The sequence below is a fragment of the Sander vitreus genome, chromosome 20 (assembly GCF_031162955.1).
Source record: "Sander vitreus isolate 19-12246 chromosome 20, sanVit1, whole genome shotgun sequence".
Lineage (NCBI taxonomy): Eukaryota > Metazoa > Chordata > Actinopteri > Perciformes > Percidae > Sander > Sander vitreus.
Genome location: NC_135874.1, coordinates 28,516,421 through 28,541,605, shown reverse-complemented (window position 1 = coordinate 28,541,605; position 25,185 = coordinate 28,516,421). Strand labels below are relative to the sequence as shown.

The following is a 25,185-nucleotide window of genomic DNA, read 5'->3' as shown; positions in this document are numbered from 1 at the left end:
GCACAGGACAGCTGTGTTCTTTATTCAGACCTCAGTTTGTCTCTGCACAGATCTGCTGAAAGATAATGTTTGATCTGGTTCATTTCATTTTATTTTTCCTCTAAATGGCCAATATTGAATATCTTGTTTCCCCTTCTTTGTGTCTGTGAGGAGAGCGTTAGTTAAATTGTTCTGTTCCCAGTTTGAAGATCGATCCGAACTTTCAAAATTAACAAAAAAAGGGGAACCTTTTTGCCACAACATGAACATATTATAAGTAATACATAAATAAATAAACAAATGACATTGTGTACAGGCTAATATTGAACTAACTAAAATGCAAAGGAATGTAAACAACAAAGACTTTTCAGTGCAAACTGCATAATAACACAAACCTTTTGACAATAAACGTGGCGACTGCCCTGTTGTTAACATTGAACTAATGAAGAACTAACTGCTGAAACTGTTGCCTTTCCTTACAACCTCAGCCTGTCAGTCAGTCATCAGGGCACAGAAACCACTGTTGTGCCTGCTCGTCTCAGAAGAAGTGTAACGTCAACAGCACAGCGCCGCTTCTGCCTCGCCATTAATTTCATATCGCAGCAAACACTGTCTGCGTGAAGTTTTTTACGTTAATCTTGATGGCTATAAGTATGCGAGTACTGTCGATGGCAAACAAAAACGAGCCAAATCGGTGCTAGCAACATGGAGCTGCTGCAGCTAATGCCCAGAGCTCCCAGTTAGCTAAAACGGCAGTTTTGGGGGCATATCATAAAGAGTACCTTTGTTCCTCTTAACAGACACACAATGCAATTAAAATGTCTGTGCAACATGAACAGGGCCCTTACATGACAACAGTTTAAATTCACCTACCCTGTTAGCTGCTAGCTGCCATCTGGGATGAGTGAGTGTGTTCAGCCAGGCTTCGGTAATAATCATCACACAGCAGTTCTGTGTGTATTTGTAGCATATATATCCATTTTGTATGCGATCCATCTGGCATTGCTGAATAGTAGTCTCTGCAGTGGCGAACTGTGTGTTAGTTGCCTTAGCCAGGCTAGCAGGCCCGACCGGCATCCTTCTACTTCCTCCCCGCCTTCCCCATCTGCCGCGGCCGACAACAATCCACCGGCGCCCGCTGGTCTGGTGGATGTCCTCCAGAGGACAGTTCATGCTTTCGTGGCGTCATTTCCCCTCAAAAATAGGTAATTGAGCACTGTAGTGGTTATGATCAGTGACTATGTAACTACATGGACACGGGCCAAACGCTGTCTGCATGAAGTTTTGAAAAACTGTAACCTCACTTGAAACCTGTGTGTGTGTGTGTGAGAAGAGGAATATGTATAGTTGCGTGTTTGCGAGAGAGTATATTGTAAGTTATACTTTATTTTTATTTCATGTGGTTGTTTTGTCTGAAAGTCTTATCTGTCGTCATCTTCTATGTTTTGTGTGGACCCCAGAAAGAGGAGCTGATGTTCTGCATCACCTAACGGGGATCCAGTTTGACACCTGGCTCAGGGACAACCCCAGGTGGAGAGAAGTTGTCGTGTCCGAGAGCGTTTGACACTAAGTTTTGTGTTTTGTTGTGTAGGTGCTGGAGCTGATCTGTACCAGGGAGTCTGGCGCCGTGTTCGAGGCCGGCGGTCTGAACTGCGTGCTGAGCTTCATCCGAGACAGCGGCCACCTGGTTCACAAAGACACGCTGCACTCGGCCATGGCCGTCGTGTCCCGACTCTGCAGCAAGATGGAGCCGCAGGATTCGTCTCTGGAGACCTGCGTCGAGTCTCTGTCCAGCCTCCTCAAACACGAAGACCACCAGGTAACCTGCCAGCCCTCTCTTTGGGTTTTTGATATGGATAAGATATCAGTAAATATTGTATCGGTGTCCAAAGAATTGATATAATATTGTATCGTGATAAAACTTGTGATTTGGGTAAAGAGGGGGCGCACACACACACACACACACACACACACACACACACAGCTTTACACGTGTACGAATGTACATGAGGAAACATTTATTAGCAGAAATAGACGCAGATGCATCAAAAACGATGGGAAAAACCTCACACACTCAAACTGAACATACTCATATATTACAGACACACAAGAGGTGTACGCACATGTCAACACAAAAATGAAGACACGCACAAACAAAAAGTCTTAGTTTTTTTTTTATCAGCTGGTTTCTCAGCCGAACTAACCGCTCTCCTCTCTGTCCTCTAGGTATCAGATGGCGCTCTGCGCTGCTTCGCCTCATTGGCCGACAGATTCACCCGCCGCGGCGTGGACCCCGCCCCTTTAGCCAAACACGGGCTGACGGAGGAGCTACTGTCTCGCATGGCGGCCGCCGGCGGCATCGTGTCTGGGCCAGCCTCTTCCTGTAAGCCCGGACGAACCTCGACGGGCGCTGCCCCCTCGGCGCCGGACTCTAAACTGAGCAACCAGGTGTCGACCATCGTGAGCCTGCTGTCCACGCTGTGCAGAGGGTCGCCGCTCGTCACACACGTAGGTCGACTCGCATCAAACACACGCGCACACAGAGTAACGTTACATCCTGGTACCACACACACACACACACAGACAGACAGACAAACACTCATACACACACACACACCTAAGACACACACACACACCTAACACACAGACACACACACACACACACACACACACACACACACACAGTAAACCCTGTTGTTGACACAGTTGTCTGATATGCTCTCGTCCCCCTCTCTCCCGTCTTCAGGACTTGTTGCGTTCAGCGCTGCCCGACTCGATGGAGTCCGCTCTGGGAGGAGACGAGCGCTGCGTGCTGGACACGATGCGTCTGGTGGACCTGCTGCTCGTGCTTCTGTTTGAGGGACGGAAGGCGCTGCCAAAATCCACGGCGGGGTCGACGGGTCGGATCCCCGGCCTGCGGCGCCTCGACAGCTCAGGGGAGAGATCCCACCGACAGCTCATCGACTGTATCCGCAGCAAGGACACGGATGCTCTGATCGACGCCATAGACACTGGAGGTAAGATGAGGACAGAAAGCAGTGCGTAGTGGTCTGAGGAGGATAGGGATGGAGGAGGAGGAGGAGGAGGAGACGAGACAAGGAGGAGGAGGAGAGGGATAGGGATGAAGAAGAGGGAGAGAGGAGGAGGAGGAGGAGAGACAAGTAGAAGGAAGGTTCTATGCAGGTGCGCAGACTTGGTGGATCGCATTTCACACACTTTTGCGTCACCATATGCGCGCAGGTTTCCGTCTCATAACGCTCGGCTAAACGCTAATCTTCCCAACGTTCTGCTAAAGAATTGAAGTTGTTGTTGTTAAAGTTGTTCTCGTTTTCAGTGACTAAAAGTGACCCAATAGTCTCTGTTTCTGCAGCTTTCGAGGTGAACTTCATGGACGATGTTGGACAGACGCTTCTCAACTGGGCCTCAGCTTTTGGCACACAGGAAATGGTAAAAATTATTTTGAGTTGTTTATTTGCCACACAAGGGGTGGGTGGGTGGGTGTGTGTGGGGGTGTGTGTGGGTGGGTCCAAGTATTACTTGTGGGTGGGTCCAAGTATTACTCGTGGGTGGGTCCAAGTATTACTCGTGGGTGGGTCCAAGTATTAGGGTGGGTCCAAGTATTACTCGTGGGTGGGTCCAAGTATTACTTGTGGGTGGGTCCAAGTATTACTCGTGGGTGGGTCCAAGTATTACTCGTTTTACCAACCACGTGTTTGTTGTTGTTGTTGTTCCAGGTGGAGTTTCTATGTGAGAGGGGGGCGGACGTCAACAGAGGTCAAAGGTCGTCTTCACTACACTACGCTGCCTGTTTTGGACGCCCACAAGTAGCAAAGGTAACACAGAGTTGATACACACTGTAAATGAAGCGTCAGATTCTGTGATATGTTGTTCATGTTGAGCGCTGGAATTTAACGGAGTACTCCAGGGGACTTGGGGGATATTTAAAGGGTTTCTCAGGGACTTCCAGGGATTATTATGGGTTTCCACAGATTGTGAAGGAAGATTCAGGACTTCTTTATGGGCTTTTACTTATAACAGTAGTTTTACAGTGTGGTATTAGTACTTTTACTGCAGTAAAGGATCAGAATACTTCTTCCACCACTGGTTATGTTTTGTTCTAAAGTTCTGGCCGTGTGTGTTCTGTTTTTTGAATGTGTCTCTGTGTGTGTGTGTGTGTCTGTCTCTGTGTGTGTGTGTGTGTGTCTCTGTGTGTGTGTGTGTGTGTGTGTGTGTGTGTGTCGGTCTCTGTGTGTGTGTGTGTGTGTGTCTCTGTGTGTGTCTGTGTTTAGACTCTGTTACGTCACGGAGCTAACCCTGACTTGAGAGACGAGGACGGGAAAACTCCTCTGGACAAGGCCAGGGAGCGAGGACACAGCGAGGTGGTGGCTATACTGCAGTCCCCCGGTTAGTATACACACAGTACTACTGTTTACTGTCCAGTACTACTGCTGCTACAGCTGTCCTCTACTACAGAAACTCTGAGTCGTCTAACACTCAAATGATTTAGTCAACTAATCGATTAGTTCATTTAATGGACACATCTGTAAAAACTGATTTTCTCCACAAAGAATCGTGCTCGAAAGTCATTGAGCATAAAAAACTATCATTTTTTTTGTCTACATTTTTCCTTTTTTGGATATTGGACTATGGCATTTTCTTGCCCATAGTATATGGACTATATATGGACTATAAACATTAAGAGAAATGTACTCTATTTGATGATGGCTCTGTGCTTATTATTGTAATTGTCTTATACTGCAGACAATTAGGGGCCGGGATGTTGGAGCCATTTATGTTATTTTATCTTATTTCATATTTTGTTAGTATAATTAACTATGGTTTATTATGATATTGCCTGTTCGGTCTGTCATCAGTGTTTTGTGATTAGAGTAATAAGGTGTCTCAGCTCCGCCTGTTTTGGCTGATCACCTGTACAGGTGGTAGTGTGCAGGTGATTTGTAATGAGGTGGCGGGAGTAGAAGGGACCGTGGTCGTGACTATGATATGTAACAGAAGGAACTGCAAACATAATAAACATTTGAGTGGTTTACATCCTTAATCCTGACATAGCGGCTCCGGCCAAAATTGCGTCAGATGGCGCAACACCGACTAAAGAAGTCTTAGTCGACTGATCGACTCCTAACTTCTGCTTTTGAATAAAGTGAAATACAATAAATAAAAGACCTAAGAATACAAAGGAAAACATGGGTACATAACATATGACAGAATTGTCTAACTAAAAGCCTGTTTGAATACACACACACACACACACACACAGAGATGCACTCACACATACACACAGAAGCACGCACACACAGACGCACACACACAGACACACGCACACACACAGACAGACACACACGCGCACACACAGACAGACACGCACATACACACACGCGCACACACAGACACACACGCACACACACACACAGACACACACGCGCACACAGAGATGCACTCACACGCACACACACACAGAGATGCACTCACACGCACACACACACACACAGAGATGCACTCACACACAGAAGCACGCACATGCACACACACAGATGTACTCACATATACACAGACACACACACAGACGCACACAGAGATGCATGCACACACACACACACAGAAGCGCGCACATGCACACTCACAGACACACACACAGAGATGCACACACACACAAGCACGCACACACACAGACGCACACAGAGATGCACACAGACACGCACGCACGTGCACACACACAACTGATAAGTTGGGACGAAAAAATCCCCAAAAAAACCCGTCTTTTTTTAAAGAATCAACAGAATTTGAACAACGTAAAGAGAGAGGATCTTTAGGTGTCTTCAAAGGCGCCAACAAACAAAACGTAGTATTATTATTATTATTATTATTATTACTGTTGTAACATGAACTTGCGTGTTTCAGGCGACTGGATGTGTCCGGTGAACAAGGGCGACGACAAGAAGAAGAAAGATGCGAACAAGGAGGAGGAGGAGGGCAGCGAGCCCAAAGGAGACCCAGAAATGGCTCCCATCTACCTGAGGAGACTGCTGCCTGTTTTTGCACAAACCTTTCAGCAAACCATGCTGCCTTCTATTAGGTAAAGTGTCACCGACACCTTCAACCGGCTTATTCCTATCATGACGACAGTGACATGAATTTGTGTGGGCTTCTGTTTTTACCGTGATTCCTACGTAGACCGTTTGTCCTGTCGAAGAAATTACCGCCGACTCCTTTCAAAGAGGTTCAAATGGTTCCTGAAAGCAGAGAACGAGAGCTTTCCGCCGAAATATATGACATTACTGTTGAATCAGTAGGAAAGCCAGGAGAAAGTAGGAAGAGGCTCTTCAAAATAGTCTCTGGAAGTCCACTTGTTTTAGTGGATCATTTGCAGCACGCAAACACCACATACAATATTAAATGAAGTTAAGGCCTCCTGCACGCTGGCTGCGTGGCGTTTTCTGTGTCTTTGCACACCAGAAACGTGTCTGACGTGGCGCTGCTGCTGCTGCTGCTAGCCTCGTCTGTACACATGTATGTTTCCCATTGATAAAATGAAATAATAGCGTGTTCTTCTAAAATTACATTTATATCTGCATTTATATCGAAACCTCGAGACTTTCAAACATCAACATGTCATTTATTAAATGTATTTGTGTCAAAATGACATATAAACATCTTTTTCTATTCTATTTTGCCCGTTAGGCGTCGGTTCTATTTCTAGCATGTCACGTGTTTTCGGCGCAGCTCCAGCTGCGCCTGAAACGTGCGTGTCACGCAGGCAGTGTGCACGCTCTAACCTGTTAACATAACGAAATAATGCTGACACGCTCACGCCACCAGCCAGTCTGCAGGAGGCCTATCTGTTGACACAATCCAGTACCGTGAGATATTTAAATGAGCTGATACATGGTTACACCTCATTATCTCTCACCAGTGTATCTCCGTGTGTACTTCGTCCACAGCAATCCCACCAATCAGTCCCAAAACCTCCCAGTTAGAGAGGAAATGACCTCAACATGTTCTTATTACATCTTTACAATCATTCCCTGAAAGAACTGAGCAGGTCTGCCTTGTTGCACCGTCCACATCTTCCCCAAATTAGGACATTTTCAGCGTGTAGCTCGCTAGCTCGAAGGTTGTTGACCATCAGAGTTTTACAAGGCAAGGGACATTCTGCGGCCACTGAATATTTCTGTTCACGTGTGTTGGAAGACTCCTCATGAGACAGCCGGGTGTATTTATTTAGTCTTTTTGTGTGTTTTAGGAAAGCCAGTCTGGCTCTGATCAGGAAGATGGTTCACTACAGCAGCGAAGTCCTGCTGAAGGAAGTCTGTGACAGCGAGACGGGACACAACCTCCCCACGGTGCTGGTGGAGATCACAGCTACCGTCCTCGACCAGGAGGTACGCAGACGCACGCACACTCATACACACACACACGCACACACACGCTTACAGACGTACACAGACATGCACACAGACAGACACACATACATACACACAGACAGACGTGCATGCAGACAGACACTCACAGACACACACACAAACATGCACGCTCACACAGACACGCACGCACACACATGCGCACACACACGCTCATATACACACACACGCTTACAGACGCACGCACGCACGCACACACGCGCACACACACAAACATGCACACACACACACTGTCAAACACTATTTTTTATAACCCTTGTTCTCTGATAACACAAGTAAAGTGATAAAGTTTACTTTTAGTGTGACCAACACAGTCCACTTTCTGGCTTTTTCTGAGTCTTTGAACCATGTCTCACAGTCTTCCTCTGCAGATTAAGTTTGCTCAGCTATGAGCATGAATAACAACTCAGTTGTCCATCTTAATAATGCAGTTTCTATTTCCGCTGTCACAGGGAGTAATACAATTGTCCTCATGGCTGCAGAGTTTATCTTTTTTGTCTCTGTGTGTCTCAGGACGATGACGACGGCCACCTCCTGGCTCTGCAGATCATCAGAGATCTGGTGGATAAAGGGGGAGACGTTTTCCTCGACCAGCTGGCTCGGCTGGGAGTCATCAACAAGGTGTCCACTCTGGCTGGACCGGCGTCCGACGACGAGAACGAAGACGAAACCAAACCTGAGAAGGTAGAGAGACAGAGGGAGAGAGGGAGACAGAGAGACAGGGAGAGGGACAGAGACAGACAGACCGAGAGAGAGAATGATGCTTTGAAAAAAATGTACAAACATAACAAATAACAAAATAATTTTAAAAAAGTGTAGAAAAAGAACAACGAAATGTTGATGTTTCGACCCAGAAAAACACAAAGTAGCATGGTCGACGGGAAGACAACACAAGGGTTAAAGCTAACGTACTTGCACTTACTTGTTGCTGTCCGGAGTTTGTACCTTCAAGGTTGAAAGGACTTTATTGGAAGTCTCTGTGGATGAAAGCGTCAGCTAAATGACATGTAACGTCCCATAGGAGGAGGAGGCGCAGGAGGACGCGAGGGAGATCCAGCAGGGGAAGCCCTACCACTGGAAGGACTGGTCCATCATCAGAGGGAGGGACTGTCTCTACATCTGGTCCGACGCCGCCGCGCTCGAACTCTCCAACGGCTCCAACGGCTGGTTCCGCTTCATCCTGGACGGGAAGCTGGCCACCATGTACTCCAGCGGGAGTCCAGAGGGGGGGTCGGACAGCTCCGGTACTAAACTACTCACTCATCATGGCACACTTACGGGTTATACCTTCCATATAATATAAGTTAGGCCTGCACGATTTGGGGAAAAATATGAATCACGATTTTTTTAGCTTAGTATTGATATCATGATTCTCTGCCATGATAAGTGTAATGTTTATTGCACACATTAACAGTACCAAACATAGATTTTTTGGCACCTATAGCACATTGTGCATCACCGCAAAGCCTGTAAACATAGAGGCTACAATGAATAAAGAAAATGTAGTACATACTGGCCATTTAAGTACAGTAGGCTACCAAAGATAGTGACATATAACACACAGAACTAAATATGGCCCTGATACAGGCTCTATCTGGACTCCTTCAACATGTCTTTACATCATTAAAACATGTCAATGTCAAATGCTTTCAGTAAATTAATTGAAGAAACGGACAACATAAATGAGACCACAAACAACATACAATATGTGGCTCCAACACTACATCTGGTAAGAATGAAACTATGACCTGAACTGAACAGCTCCCCCTCTTCTCCCCCGGTGCAGAGTCTCGCAGTGAGTTCCTGGAGAAGCTGCAGCGAGCGAGGAGTCAGGTGAAGCCAGTGACCGTCAGCCAACCCATCCTGTCCAGCGTGGGTCCCACCAAGCTGACGGTGGGGAACTGGTCCCTGACCTGCCTGAAGGACGGAGAGATCGCCATCCACAACTCGGACGGGCAGCAGGCCACCATCCTGAAGGAAGACCTGCCGGGCTTCGTCTTCGAGTCCAACAGAGGAACCAAACACTCGTTCACTGCCGAGACTTCGCTGGGTGAGACTTTTTTTAAAGTTTAGTTTATATCGATCACATAGATACACAACATCACATACAAACTGTGTGTGTCTCTCTCTCTGTGTCTCTCTCTGTCTGTCTGTGTGTGTCTGTCTGTCTGTCTGTCATGTGAGTGTGTGTGCGTGTGTGTGTCACCGTTGTCTGTCTGTGTGCGTGCGTGTGTGTGTCACCGGTGTCTGTGTGCGTGTCACCGGTGTGTCTCTCTGTGTGTGTGTGTGTGTCACCGGTGTGTGTCTCTCTCTGTGTGTGTCACCGGTGTGTGTGTGTGTGTGTGTGTGTGTCACCGGTGTGTCTCTGTGTGTGTGTGTCACCGGTGTGTGTCTCTCTGTGTGTGTGTCACCGGTGTGTGTTTGTGTGTGTCTCTCTGTGTGCGCGTGTCACCGGTGTGTGTGTGTGTGTGTGTGCGCGTGCGCCTCTGCTCTTTAAAGCTTCTTGCCTATAATAGTAGAGCGGCAAAGATGAGTTGATTAGTTGTCAATTATTAACTAAATTGCCAACTATTTTGGTAATCAATTAATTGGTTTGAGTGTATATATATTTTATTTTTATGAAATGTGTTCAGGCTCTGAGTTTGTGACGGGCTGGACGGGGAAGCGAGGCAGGAAGCTGAAGTCGAAGCTGGAGAAGACGAAGCAGAAGGTGAAGAGCATGGCGAGGGAGCTATACGACGATCACTTCAAAGCCGTAGAGAGCATGCCCCGAGGAGTGGTGGTCACGCTCAGGAACATCTCCACACAGCTGGAGTCTGCCTGGGAGCTGCACACCAACAGACAGGTGCTCGCACACGCAGAGACGCACGCACACAGACATGCAGAGATGGACACACACACACACACACAGACAGACAGAGACACACACACACAGACAGAGACACACACACACACACACACACACACACACACACAGAGACACGCACACAGACAGAGACACACACACACGTACACACACACACACACACACACAGACACACACACAGACAGAGACACACACACACACACACACACACACAGACAGAGACACGCACACAGACAGAGACACGCACACAGACAGAGACACACACACAGACAGAGACACACACACACGTACACACAGGCACACACACACAGGCACACTTACAGACATACACACACACACAGAGACAGACACACACACACACACACACACACACACACACACACACACACACACACACACACACACACTTACACACACACACACACACACACAAACGCACACTTACACAGACACACACACACAGAGACAGACACACACACACACACACACACACACACACACACACAGAGACAGACACAGAGACAGACAGACACACACACACACTTACAGACACACACACAGGCACACTTACAGAAAGACACACACACACACACAGACAGACACACAGAGACAGACCAAGGTTTTGTTTGAAGTTTAGTTTGAGTTAGTTCATTAGACTGTTTGCCAGTTTTAGTTTTTCTTGAAGGTTTTAGTTTTCATTTAGTTTGTTTACTAAAAATAATTTTCACTGCTTATTTTAGTTTCAGTTTAAGTCGAGATTCTTAGCGACGCTGTAGGTGTTACTGAAGGTGTGATGTGTTTTGTGCTGTCAGTGTATCGAAGGGGAGAACACATGGAGGGACCTGATGAAAACCGCTCTGGAGAACCTGATCGTAGTTTTAAAAGATGAAAACACCATTTCTCCGTACGAGATGTGTAGCAGTGGCCTGGTCCAGGCTCTGTTCACCGTCCTCAACAATGTGAGTCTTTCTTTTTAATCAAAGTCCACCGGTGGTGGAATGTAACTAAGTACATTTACTCCAGTACTGTACTTCAGTCCTAATGTTGAGGTACTTTACTTGAGGCTACATTTCAGAGAGAAATATTGGACTTTTTACTCCACTACATTCATCTGTTACAGCTTTAGTTACTAGTTACTTTAGTTACTCCACTACATTCATCTGTTCCAGCTTTAGTTACTAGTTACTTTAGTTACTCCGCTACATTCATCTGTTCCAGCTTTAGTTACTAGTTACTTTAGTTACTCCGCTACATTCATCTGTTCCAGCTTTAGTTACTAGTTACTTTAGTTACTCCGCTACATTCATCTGTTCCAGCTTTAGTTACTCCGCTACATTCATCTGTTCCAGCTTTAGTTACTAGTTACTTTAGTTACTCCGCTCCATTCATCTGTTCCAGCTTTAGTTACTAGTTACTTTAGTTACTCCGCTACATTCATCTGTTCCAGCTTTAGTTACTAGTTACTTTAGTTACTCCGCTACATTCATCTGTTCCAGCTTTAGTTACTAGTTACTTTAGTTACTCCGCTACATTCATCTGTTCCAGCTTTAGTTACTAGTTACTTTAGTTACTCCGCTACATTCATCTGTTCCAGCTTTAGTTACTAGTTACTTTAGTTACTCCGCTACATTCATCTGTTCCAGCTTTAGTTACTAGTTACTTTAGTTACTCCGCTACATTCATCTGTTCCAGCTTTAGTTACTAGTTACTTTAGTTACTCCGCTACATTCATCTGTTCCAGCTTTAGTTACTAGTTACTTTAGTTACTCCGCTCACATTCATCTGTTCCAGCTTTAGTTACTAGTTACTTTAGTTACTCCGCTACATTCATCTGTTCCAGCTTTAGTTACTCCGCTACATTCATCTGTTCCAGCTTTAGTTACTAGTTACTTTAGTTACTCCGCTCCATTCATCTGTTCCAGCTTTAGTTACTAGTTACTTTAGTTACTCCGCTACATTCATCTGTTCCAGCTTTAGTTACTAGTTACTTTAGTTACTCCGCTACATTCATCTGTTCCAGCTTTAGTTACTAGTTACTTTAGTTACTCCGCTACATTCATCTGTTCCAGCTTTAGTTACTAGTTACTTTAGTTACTCCGCTACATTCATCTGTTCCAGCTTTAGTTACTAGTTACTTTAGTTACTAGTTACTTTAGTTACTCCGCTACATTCATCTGTTCCAGCTTTAGTTACTAGTTAATAACAATATAAGGACTACAAGTCCAGCTGAGATGATCAGACCATTAAACACACAGCTGGTTAGAGAGAGAGAGAGAGAGAGAGAGAGAGAGGGGGGCCTGCAGGACTTACAGAAGTAATAGAGTATTGTTACAGTGTGGTATTAGTACTTTTACTGCAGTAAAGGATCTGAATACTCCCAGCGCTGGTCTTTACCCTAAAACACAGTTAAAGGTGGATGTAAAGTGAGTTTTTCTGTGTGTTATGTTTGCAGAGTGTTGAACTGGACCTGAAACATGATTGTAAGCCTTTAATGGAGAGGATCAATGTCTTTAAGGCGGCTTTCAGCGAGAATGAAGACGATGAAAGGTAACACAGGGTTTATTTCTCTAGAGCTGCAAAGATGAATTGATTAATCCATTAGTTCTCACCTATAGGGATGTCACGAGAACCTGTACTCATGTACCAAGTCTGGACAAGAACCCGAAAACGTGACGGGAGTCACAGGGGCATTATATACACCTAATGCAACGCTACCAAATACCTTTGGTATTTAGTGTTGTGTACTTTTGGTATTGTGACATCCCTATTCAACTATTAAATGAATCACCAACTATTTTGATGATTGATTAATCAGTTTGAGTCATTTTTTATGATAAGAAAAAGTGTCAGATTGAACCTGGACTGTTTGTGTGTCTGCAGCCGACCAGCTGTTGCCTTAATCCGTAAACTGATCGCAGTCCTGGAGTCGATAGAACGTCTACCTCTGCACCTGTACGACACTCCAGGATCCACTTACAACCTGCAGGTAATAGGCGTAAGTCAGGGTGCAACAGTTAGGGTGTCCCCATGGCCGGGTGGTGGGGTTGTGGGGGGGGGGGGAGTAAAACGCCACGTTAGTTAGTGAATATAACGACCAACTTCCCCGTTGGGCATCATGGTATCAATACAGTCATCATGGTATCAATACAGTCATCGTTCTCTTTCCCCCGTCGGAGAATGCTTTGGTTTGAATGTGCTCCGTTGGTAGTAGTGTTGGTGCTTGGTGCTTTTTTTTCTTCCTTTTTTTTTTTTTTTAGGAAACATTTTTGACTTTTTTTTTTCTCGACATTGGACACATTTTTTCTGTGTTTTTTATTTATTTTTTTTCGGCGCTTTGACTTATTTTTTTTTGTCCGTTTTCTTTTTATGTTGAAACTTTAAGACTCCTTTACCCCAGACTATATATATATATATATATATATATATATATATATATATATATATATATATATATATATATATATATATATATATTAAAGGTTTTTTTGAGTTTTTTGATTTGAATGTGTAATTTATTTTTTTTAAGAAATATTTTTGACCTTTTATTTAATTTTTTTGTCGCTTTTGACTTATTTTTTTATTTATTTTTTGGGACTTTTTTTTTATAAAGGTTTTTTTACTTTTTTATTTGTATATGCTGTTGGTAGTAATTGAGTTGGTGTTTGATGTTTTTGACGTTTTTTTCTTCCTTTTTTTGACTTTTTGTTTTCGACATTCGACACATTTTTCTGCTTTTTTTTAAAATTATTTTTTTCCTTCTCTTTTTTCGGTGCTTTGACTTATTTTATATATTTTTATACGTTTTTGAAACTGTTACTTTTTTTTTGCCTTTATATTTTTTGCTTGGTTTCGACATTTGACCGTCTGTCTTCGGTGCTTCTGACATTTTTTTTAAATGTTTTTCGACGCTTTTTCTAAATCTTTCGTAAAGGGGCCAGTAATAATGACTAAAGGCAAGCAGAGCATTTCTTTTCCACTTGCCTGACCGGACAAGTGAAAAACAAAAACCTTAACGTTGAAGCTTGGGGGGGGGACTCTGACTTCTGTCTTCTTAACTGGGTGCGTATGTGCCTTTGTGCCTTTGTGCTCGTCAGATCTTGACGAGGAGGTTGCGGTTCCGTCTGGAGCGAGCGCCCGGTGAGACGGCGCTGATCGACCGAACGGGCCGCATGTTGAAGATGGAACCGCTCGCCACCGTGGAGTCTCTGGAGCAGTACCTGTTGAAGATGGTGAGAACACACAGAACAGAAATTACAGAGTAGTACTGACCAAACTGGTGAAATACTTGGCTAAAAGTACTGACTAAACAGTAGAAATAATAGCTTAAAGTACTGACTAAACAGTTGTAATAGTAGCTTAAAGTACTGACTAAACAGCTGAAATAGTAGCTAAAAGTACTGACTAAACAGCTGAAATAGTAGCTTAAAGTACTGACTAAACAGCTGACTGAACAGTTGTAATAGTATCTAAAAGTACTGACTGAACAGCTGACTGAACAGTTGTAATAGTAGCTTAAAAGTACTGACTGAACAGTATATGTAATAGTAGCTAAAAGTACTGACTGAACAGTTGACTAATAGCTTATAGTAGCTAAAAGTACTGACTAAACAGTTGTAATAGTAGCTTAAAGTACTGACTAAACAGCTGACTGAACAGTTGTAATAGTATCTAAAAGTACTGACTGAACAGTTGTAATAGTATCTAAAAGTACTGACTGAACAGTTGTAATAGTAGCTAAAAGTACTGACTGAACAGTTGTAATAGTAGCTAAAAGTACTGACTGAGCAGTTGTAATAGTAGCTTAAAGTACTGACTGAACAGTTGTAATAGTAGCTTAAAGTACTGACTGAACAGCTGACTGAACAGTTGTAATAGTAGCTTAAAGTACTGACTAAACAGCTGACTGAACAGTTGTAATAGTAGCTTAAAGTACTGACTGAACAGCTGACTGAACCGTTGTAACAGTAGCTTAAAGTACTGACTGAACAGTTGTAATAGTAGCTTAAAGTACTGACTAAACAGCTGACTGAACAGTTGTAATAGTAGCTTAAAGTACTGACTGAACAGTTGTAATAGTAGCTTAAAGTACTGACTGAACAGTTGTAATAGTAGCTTAAAGTACTGACTGAACAGCTGACTGAACAGTTGTAATAGTAGCACCTCACGCTCTTTCCCTCCCAGGTGGCGAAGCAGTGGTACGACTTTGAGCGCTCGTCCTTTGTCTTTGTGAGGAAGCTGAGGGAAGGACAGACCTTCACGTTCAGACACCAACACGACTTTGACGAGAATGGAATCATCTACTGGGTCGGAACCAACGCCAAGTAAGACCTGCGGCTGCAGTCACACTATAAATCCTTATTTACTTCTAACTTTATTGAATAATCTTACTTTAAAAGTACACGTTTGGTGCGTTATAGGTTGGGTGAGAGTTGCTCCAAATGTCACATTTTATGCAGCATGTACCTTTTGGCATTAAGCAGAGCGGCGTTAAATTAGCTGATTTTTGAATGGAGTTTGGTCTGGCATCGTTTTGTATGTTTCAAGTTAGACCCTGTAAATGTCCCATGTTTTAGGATTTCATATTTCCTCTTTTTTTATATTTGTGGACTTATTAAGAGTTTAACCGTCGTGTTGTCTTCCCGTCGACCTGCAACTTTCAGTTGTTGAGTCAAAATTTTAAATTGAAAACCTTTTTATCAACGTTTTTGTCACTTTTCTTTGACATTTTTGAACAAACATGTTCAAAAAAAGTGACAAAAATGTCAAAAAAAGTGACAAATGTCAGTGACAAATGTAAAAAAAAGTGACTAAAATGTAAAAAAAAATGACAAATGTCAAAAAAGTGACAAATGTATAAATAAAATAAGAGTGAAATTTGGGGAAAAACCACCAAAACTTCAAAAGTCTCAATTTTTTGAACGTTTTGTTACCTTTTTTTTGTGACAATTTTGGTCACTGTTTTTTGGACATTTGTCACTTTTTTTGACAATGTTCAAAATGTGACAAAAGTCAAAAAAAGTGACTAAAATGTCAAAAGTGACTAAAATGTCAAAAAGTAACAGATGTAAAGTGACAAATGTCAAAAAGTCAAAAAAAGTGACAAATGTATGACATAAATGACAAATGTAAAAAATGACAAATGAAAAGCAAATTTGGGAAAAAAACCACCAAAACTTCAGCAATTTTTGAACGTTTTGTTACTTTTTTTTTGTGACAATTTTGTCACTATGGACATTTGTCACTTTTTTTTGACAATGTTCAAAAAGTGCAAAAGTCAAAGTGACTAAAATGTCAAAAGTGACTAAAATGTCAAAAAGTAACAGATGATGACAAATGTCCAAAAAAAGTGACAAAATGTAAAAAAGTGCCAAATGTTCAAAAAGTGCTAAAAAGCCAAAAAGTGACAAATGTAAAAAAAAGTGACAAATGTATAAAAAAAGAGGGAAATTTGGGAGAAAAACACAAACTTCAAAAGTCAATTTTTTTCACATGTTTTGATCTTTGATTTTTATGTCACTTTTTTTGGACATTTTTGAACAAATGTCAAAAAGTGACTGAAATGTCAAAAGTGACTGAAATGTCAAAAGTGACTAAAATGTCAAAAAGTGACTAAAATGTCAAAAGTGACTAAATGTCAAAAGTCAAAAAGTGACAAATGAACACCAAAACTTCAAAAGTGTAAATTTTTTTGAACATGTTTTGTTACCTTTCTTTGACATTTTTGTCACTTTTTTTTGTTGACATTTTTTGTCACTGTTTTTTTGACATTTTGGTCACTGTTTTTGGGACATTTGTCACTTTTCTTTGACATTTTTGAACAAATGTTCAAAATGTGACAAAAGTCAAAAAGTGACAAAAATGTCAAAAAGTGACAAATGTCCAAAAAAAGTGACAAAAGTCCAAAAAGTGCCAAATGTAAAAAAAGTGACAAATGTATAAAAAAATAAGAGGGAAATTTGGGAGAAAAAACACCAAAACTTCAAAAGTGTAAATTTTTTGAACATGTTTTGTTACCTTTTTTTGACATTTTTGTCACTTTTTTTGGACATTTTTGAACAAATGGTCAAAGTGAGAAATGTCAAAAAGTGACAAATGTAAAAAAAAAGTGACAAAAAAGTGACTGAAATGTTTTTTTTACGTTTGTCACTTTTTTTGGACATTTGCCACTTTTCTTTGACATTTTTGAACAAAAGTTCAAAAAGTGACAAAAATGTCAAAGTGACTAAAATGTCCAAAAAAGTGACTAAAATGTCCAAAAAAGTGACTAAAATGTCCAAAAGTGACAAATGTTCAAAAAAGTGACAAAAGTCAAAAAAGTGACAAATGTATAAAAAAAATAAGAGGGACATTTGGGAAAAAAACACCAAAACTTCAAAAGTGTACATTTTTTTGACATTTTTGTCATTTTTTTTGACATTTTTGAACAAATGTTCAAAAGGTGACAAAAGTCAAAAGGTGACAAAAGTCAAATTTGAAAAAATGTCAAAAAGTAACAGATGTATAAAAAAATAAGAGGGAAATTTGGGGAGAAAAAACACTAAACTTCAGTGTAAATTTTTTGAACATGTTTTGTTACCTTTTGACACTTTTTGTCACTTTTTTGGCATTTTTGAACAAATGGTCAAAAGGTGACAAAAGTCAAAAGGTGACAAAGTCAAAAAGGTGACAAAAGTCAAATTTGAAAAAATGTCAAAAAGTAACAGATGTCCAAAAAGTGACAAAAGTCAAAAAAGTGACAAAGTCAAAAGCAAGACAAATGCAGTGACAAAATGTCAGACAAAAAGTGACTGAAATGGTACGCTTGTCACTTTTTTTTGACATTTGTAACTTTTTCTTTGACATTTTTGAACAAATGTCCAAAAAGTGACAAAATGTCCAAAAAGGGACTAAAAATGTCCAAAAGGGACTTAAAAGTGACTAAAATGTCCAAAAGTGACTAAAATGTCTAAAAGTGACAAATGTTCAAAAAAGTGACAAAAGTCAAAAAAGTGACAAATGTATAAAAAAATAAGAGGGAAATTTGGGAAAAAAACACCAAAACTTCAAAAGTGTAAATTTTTTTGACATTTTTTGTCACCTGACTATTTTTTGAACAATGTTCAAAAGGTGACAAAAGCTGCAGACAAAAGTCAAAAAGTGACAAAAAGTGCCAAATTTTGAGTGACAAAAGAATAGATGCCAAAAAGTGACAATTTGGGGAAGAAGGAAATTTCGGGAGAAAAACACCAAAACTCAAAAGTGTAAATATACTGTTATTTTTACATTTTTGTCACTTTTCTTTGACATTTTTTGAACAAATGTTCAAAAAGCACTGAATGTCCAAAAAGGGACTAAAATGTCAAAAAGTGACAAAAATGTCAAAGTGACAAATGTTTAAAAAAAAGTGACAAATGACAGAGACAAATGTATAAAAAAAATAAAAGAGGGAAATTTGGGAAAAAAAACACCAAAACTTCAAAAGTGTAAATTTTTTTTGAACATGTTTTGTCACTCACATTTTTGACAATTTTTCAAAAGGTGACAAAAGTCAGTGACAAAAGTCAATGACAAAAATGTCAAAAAGTGACAAATGTCCAAAAAAAGTGACAAAAGTCAAAAAAGTGACAAAATGTCCAAAAGTGACAAATGTTCAAAAAAGTGACAAAAGTCAAAAAAGTGACAAATGTATAAAAAAAATAAGAGGGACATTTGGGAAAAAAAACACCAAAACTTCAAAAGTGTAAATTTTTTTGACATTTGTTACATGTGACATTTTTGACAAATGTCAAAAGTGATAAATGTCAAAAGTGACAAAATGTCAAAAGTGACAAATGTCAAAATTTGACAAAATGTCCAAAAGTAACAGATGTCAAAAAAGTGACAAAAGTCAAAAAAGTGACAAATGTCAAAAAAAGTGACAAAAATGTCAGTGACAAAAAAAGTGACTGAAATGTTTTTTTTTTACGTTTGTCACTTTTTTTTGACATTTTTGAACAAATGTTCAAAAAGTGACAAAAATGTCCAAAAAAGTGACTAAAATGTCCAAAAAAGTGACTAAAATGTCCAAAAGTGACTAAAATGTCCAAAAAAGGGACTAAAATGTCCAAAAGTGACAAATGTTCAAAAAAGTGACAAAAGTCAAAAAAGTGACAAATGTATAAAAAAAATAAGAGGGAAATTTGGGAAAAAAAACACCAAAACTTCAAAAGTGTACATTTTTTTGACATTTTTGTCACTTTTTTTGACATTTTTGAACAAATGTTCAAAAGGTGACAAAAGTCAAAAGGTGACAAAAGTCAAAAAGTGACAAAAATGTCAAAAAGTGACAAATGTCCAAAAAAAGTGACAAAAATGTCAGTGACAAAAAAGTGACTGAAATGTTTTTTTTTTACATTTGTCACTTTTCTTTGACATTTTTGAACAAATGTTCAAAAAGTGACTAAAATGTCCAAAAAAGTGACTAAAATGTCCAAAAGTGACAAATGTTCAAAAAAGTGACAAAAGTCAAAAAAGTGAGAAATGTATAAAAAAAATAAGAGGGAAATTTGGGAAAAAAACACCAAAAACTTCAAAAGTGTACATTTTTTTTGACATTTTTGTCATTTTTTTTGACATTTGTCACTTTTTGACATTTGTGTCATGTGACAAATGTTCAAAAATGTGACAAAATGTCCAAAAAAAGTGACAAAATGTCCAAAAAGTGACTAAAATGTCAAAAAAGTGACAAATGTCCAAAAAGTGCCAAGTCAAAAAAAGTGACAAATGTATAAAAAAAAAAAAAAAAAAAAATAAGAGGGAAATTTGGGAAAAAAAACACCAAAACTTCAAAAGTGTAAATATGTTTTGTTACCTTTTTTTGACATTTTTGTCACTTTTTTTTGGACATTTTTGAACAAATGGTCTAAAATGTCCAAAAGTGAGTAAAATGTCCAAAAGTGACAAATGTAAAAAAAAAGTGACAAAAATGTCAGTGACAAAAAAGTGACTGAAATGTTTTTTTTTTTACGTTTGTCACTTTTTTTGGACATTTGTCACTTTTCTTTGACATTTTTGAACAAATGTTCAAAAAGTGACTAAAATGTCCAAAAGGGACTAAAATGTCCAAAAAATGACAAAAGTCAAAAAGTGACAAAAGTCAAAAAAGTGACAAATGTATAAAAAAATAAGAGGGAAATTTGGGAAAAAAACACCAAAACTTCAAAAGTCAATTTTTTTTAACATGTTTTGTTACCTTTTTTTGACATTTGTCACTTTTTTTGGACATTTGTGTCATTTTTCTTTGACATTTTTGAACAAAAATGTTCAAAAAAGTGACAAAAATGTCAAAGTGACAAATGTATAAAAAAAAAATTAAGAGGGAAATTTGGGAAAAAAAACACCAAAACTTAAAAAGTCTGTTGTTTGAACATGTTTGTTACCTTTTTTCAACGTTCTTTTATCAGTAGTTTTTTCTTAAAATCCTATAAAACTGACAAACAATCTTGTCAACTTCAATGAAAGTAGTGAACTGATTATTTATTTAACTTGTGTAGAGCGTCGTCGATCCACGTTATTTTTTTTGGGACAATTTGTTGGAAAGAGAACCCAAATTTCTGATAGATAAACTCTTTGAAGGACAGCAGGAATGAATATTAAAAAATATGATTTGTGTTTTCAGATTCTGCTTTTTATCCGAGGTAGTTTTAGGTCATACTTTTGGGTCGTCATCACAACTGGACTTGCGTTACATTTTTATCTTAATAGACGCCTTATATTCTTTGTTCCGTTCAGGACGGCCTACGAGTGGGTGAATCCCGCTGCCTACGGCCTGGTGGTGGTGACATCATCAGAGGGGCGTAACCTCCCCTACGGGCGTCTGGAGGACATCCTGAGTCGGGATAGCTCCGCCCTCAACTGCCACACCAACGACGACAAGAACGCCTGGTTCGCCGTCGACCTCGGCCTCTGGGTCATTCCTTCAGCTTACACCCTGAGACACGCCAGGTAATAAACCAAACGTACACCCTGAGATACGCCAGGTAATAAACCAAACTTACACCCTGAGACACGCCAGGTAATAAACCAAACATATACCCTGAGACACGCCGATTAATAAACCAAACATATACCCTGAGACACGCCAGGTTAATAAACCAAACGTACCCTACTGAGACACGCCAGGTAATAAACCAAACATATACCCTGAGACATGCAGGTTAATAAACCAAACATACACCCTGAGACACGCCAGGCAATAAACCAAACATACACCCTGAGACACGCCAGGTAATAAACCAAACATACACCCTGAGACACGCCAGGTAATAAACCAAACATACCCTACTGAGACACGCCAGGTAATAAACCAAACATACCTTACTGAGACACGCCAGGTAATAAACCAAACATACCCTACTGAGACACGCCAGGTAATAAACCAAACATACACCCTGAGACACGCCAGGTTAATAAACCAAACATACACCCTGAGACACGCCAGGTTAATAAACCAAACATACCCTACTGAGACACGCCAGGTTAATAAACCAAACATACACCCTGAGACACGCAGGTTAATAAACCAAACATACACCCTGAGACACGCAGGTTAATAAACCAAACATACACCCTGAGACACGCCAGGTTAATAAACCAAACATACACCCTGAGACACGCCAGGTTAATAAACCAAACATACACCCTGAGACATGCAGGTTAATAAACCAAACATACACCCTGAGACACGCCAGGTAATAAACCAAACATACACCCTGAGACACGCCAGGTTAATAAACCAAACATACCCTACTGAGACACGCAGGTTAATAAACCAAACATACACCCGGAGACACGCCAGGTTAATAAACCAAACATACACCCTGAGACACGCCAGGTAATAAACCAAACATACACCCTGAGACACGCAGGTTAATAAACCAAACATACACCCAGAGACACGCCAGGTAATAAACCAAACATACACCCTGAGACACGCCAGGTAATAAACTAAACCTACACCCTGAGACACGCCAGGTTAATAAACCAAACATACACCCTGAGACACGCAGGTTAATAAACCAAACATACATTCTGAGACACGCAGGTTAATAAACCAAACATACACCCTGAGACACGCCAGGTAATAAACCAAACATACCCTACTGAGACACGCAGGTTAATAAACCAAACATACACCCTGAGACACGCCAGGTTAATAAACCAAACATACACCCTGAGACACGCCAGGTAATAAACCAAACATACCTTACTGAGACACGCAGGTTAATAAACCAAACATACCTTACTGAGACACGCAGGTTAATAAACCAAACATACACCCAGAGACACGCCAGGTAATAAACCAAACGTACACCCTGAGACGCGCCAGGTTAATAAACCAAACATACCCCACTGAGACACGCAGGTTAATAAACCAAACAGACTCAAATGAGCCATCTGATTGGTGGAGAGCTGACCAGGAAACGGGGAGCGGGATGAGCGTGACGAGATACCTTTGTTGATGTGAAATGAAGACAGATTCAGCAGCTGCACGGCCTGTTTCTCTCTTCAGATGTTTCCAGAAACACGTTACGGTGAACTATTTTAGGACAATATGAGATCGTGTTCTGAACGATGTTCAGTCTGGCTTTGAGTTTCCGGAGAAGCTGTCAGTACCCGATCCGTACCGCCTGTAAGATCCGTTCAGCACATGTGCAGAACCTCAACGTGTTTTACGACGCTGCCTGATCAGTTCTGCTCTTCCGCGAACACCTGCAGACTCCACAGCTCTATGCACGCGTTGGCGTAAGGACGTTTGGACATTTCTGGTTACCAGAAGAAAACAATAGACCGTGACAGTCGACCGTTATGATGGCAGAGATGACGTTTACAAGGTGTTTGCTGGAGCTGCCTAAAGTATCTGTTAATGGTATACGGAGGGTCGTCCAGCCATCCAGTACGACGCCACGTAGCAAATTAACGCTAGCTAGCCTGAGCTAGACGCCTTGCTTTGGTGTTTTAAGTCATGACTCCGTCCTGCTTCAGGTTAATCATGCTTTAAATAAAGTGTAAGCATGTGTATACCTCTCACTTCATGTGTTTGTACTTCGATGAAAGTATCAGGTAAAAACAGGGCTACAAATGAGATCTCCGTGAGAGACCAGCTAACTCCTAGCTAACTATTATGTAGCTCAATGCTGGACATTTCACCCCAAATTCCGGTCACTTTACTGTATTTGTATTTGGTTTAGAAGCCTTTATTGGTGATTTTTTACGGTACAAAGTCCTGCTACATACGTGCATATATAGCTAGCTATATATGCTCCGCTATGTCGCGTTAGCATGCAGCTACAATAGTTAGCTTTGAGTATGCTAACGTTAGATTGTAGTGGAACGAAGCAGCACTTTCTAACGTCAAAAATCGCAGATAAGACTACACAATCGGACATGTTTCAGCAGGAATGTGACCCAGAATTGGGGAGAATTTAACAACATTGCCAGCTAAGATGACTTTTACTAGTTTACTGCCGTTAGCATGTAGCTACTATAGAGTTTACTGCCGTTAGCATGTAGCTACTATAGTGTTTACTGCCGTTAGCATGTAGCTACTATAGTGTTTACTGCCGTTAGCATGTAGCTACTATAGTGTTTACAACATTGCCAGCTAAGATGACTTTTACTAGTTTACTGCCGTTAGCATGTAGCTACTATAGTGTTTACTGCCGTTAGCATGTAGCTACTAAAGTGTTTACTGCCGTTAGCATGTAGCTACTAAAGTGTTTACTGCCGTTAGCATGTAGCTAATAAAGTGTTTACTGCCGTTAGCATGTAGCTACTATAGTGTTTACTGCCGTTAGCATGTAGCTACTATAGTGTTTACTGCCGTTAGCATGTAGCTACTATAGTGGTATACAGCAGTTGTGGCTGGAAGAGCTGCACTTATGTACGTTTACACTTCATCGCATTAATAACAGACAGTCTATGGTTATTAGTCAAGACAAAGTATTAAAAGTAAAAACATAAACAACACAACAACGACGACGTCGCTACACGGTTTTGGATCAGTGACCAGTCTCGATTGTTTAACTATGACTATTGTATAATAAAGATTTAATAAAACAGTGATGTTTGGTCGTAAAGTGTTTCAACGCATGCGTGGTACAAATCTCACAGGGACATCGTTAGTTTTCTACTACGTAATTATATGCAGGACGGATCTCACAGGCGGTACGGATCGGGTACTGACAGCAGCCAGACCCACGTGATGCGTTCGTCCAATCAGCTGCCGGTTTTCATTTTTGGGCAACAATACAGATGAGCGCCGCCTGCTGTTATGGAGACGTATTACGTCTCGTCTCTTCGGTGTTCTGAGGAACTTTTTGGACCAACTCGGGGAGACTGATCAGTCAAACTGGCTTTACTGCTGACGGTCGGCGTCTGGTGGGTGTGTGACGGCCGTCTGGTGGGTGTGCGTGACGGCCGTCTGGTGGGTGTGTAACGGCCGTCTGGTGGGTGTGTGACGGCCGTCTGGTGGGTGTGTGACGGCCGTCTGGTGGGTGTGTGACGGCCGTCTGGTGGGTGCGTGACGGCCGTCTGGTGGGTGTGACGGCCGTCTGGTGGGTGCGTGTGGGTGTGTGACGGCCGTCTGGTGGGTGTGTCTGGGCCTTAACGTACACCCTGAGAGACACAAGATAACGAAACAAACGCACCTTCATCCTAAAACATGCAAGGTAACGACCAAAACCAATAATCTTATTTCATCTATCCTTTTTTCCCCCATTTCATCTATCTCCCCCTCCCTCCTCTTCTTCCCCGTCCTCTTCTTCTTCCCCGTCCTCTTCTTCTTCCCCGTCCTCCTCTTCTTTCCCGTCCTCCTCTTCTTCCCCGTCCTCCTCTTCTTCCCCGTCCTCCTCCTCCTCTTCTTCCCCGTCCTCCTCCTCTTCT

General features: G+C 41.3%; 1 protein-coding gene across 3 annotated transcripts in view; it reads left to right on the top strand.

Annotated features, from left to right (window-relative positions):
- Positions 1 to 25,185, top strand: part of hectd1 (HECT domain containing 1) — a 57,758-nt gene that overhangs the window by 8,729 nt on the left and 23,844 nt on the right. For all 3 annotated transcript variants that reach the window (XM_078277944.1, XM_078277945.1, XM_078277946.1), the window contains exons 5-22: positions 1,571 to 1,798; positions 2,206 to 2,487; positions 2,726 to 2,996; positions 3,350 to 3,426; positions 3,714 to 3,812; positions 4,269 to 4,383; positions 5,899 to 6,073; positions 7,241 to 7,379; positions 7,932 to 8,102; positions 8,440 to 8,662; positions 9,205 to 9,468; positions 10,052 to 10,263; positions 11,097 to 11,243; positions 12,737 to 12,831; positions 13,165 to 13,270; positions 14,379 to 14,513; positions 15,466 to 15,605; positions 21,034 to 21,246. In XM_078277944.1, coding sequence (XP_078134070.1) covers positions 1,571 to 1,798; positions 2,206 to 2,487; positions 2,726 to 2,996; positions 3,350 to 3,426; positions 3,714 to 3,812; positions 4,269 to 4,383; positions 5,899 to 6,073; positions 7,241 to 7,379; positions 7,932 to 8,102; positions 8,440 to 8,662; positions 9,205 to 9,468; positions 10,052 to 10,263; positions 11,097 to 11,243; positions 12,737 to 12,831; positions 13,165 to 13,270; positions 14,379 to 14,513; positions 15,466 to 15,605; positions 21,034 to 21,246 — 3,092 coding nt within the window. The remainder of the gene's footprint in view (positions 1 to 1,570; positions 1,799 to 2,205; positions 2,488 to 2,725; positions 2,997 to 3,349; positions 3,427 to 3,713; positions 3,813 to 4,268; positions 4,384 to 5,898; positions 6,074 to 7,240; positions 7,380 to 7,931; positions 8,103 to 8,439; positions 8,663 to 9,204; positions 9,469 to 10,051; positions 10,264 to 11,096; positions 11,244 to 12,736; positions 12,832 to 13,164; positions 13,271 to 14,378; positions 14,514 to 15,465; positions 15,606 to 21,033; positions 21,247 to 25,185) is intronic.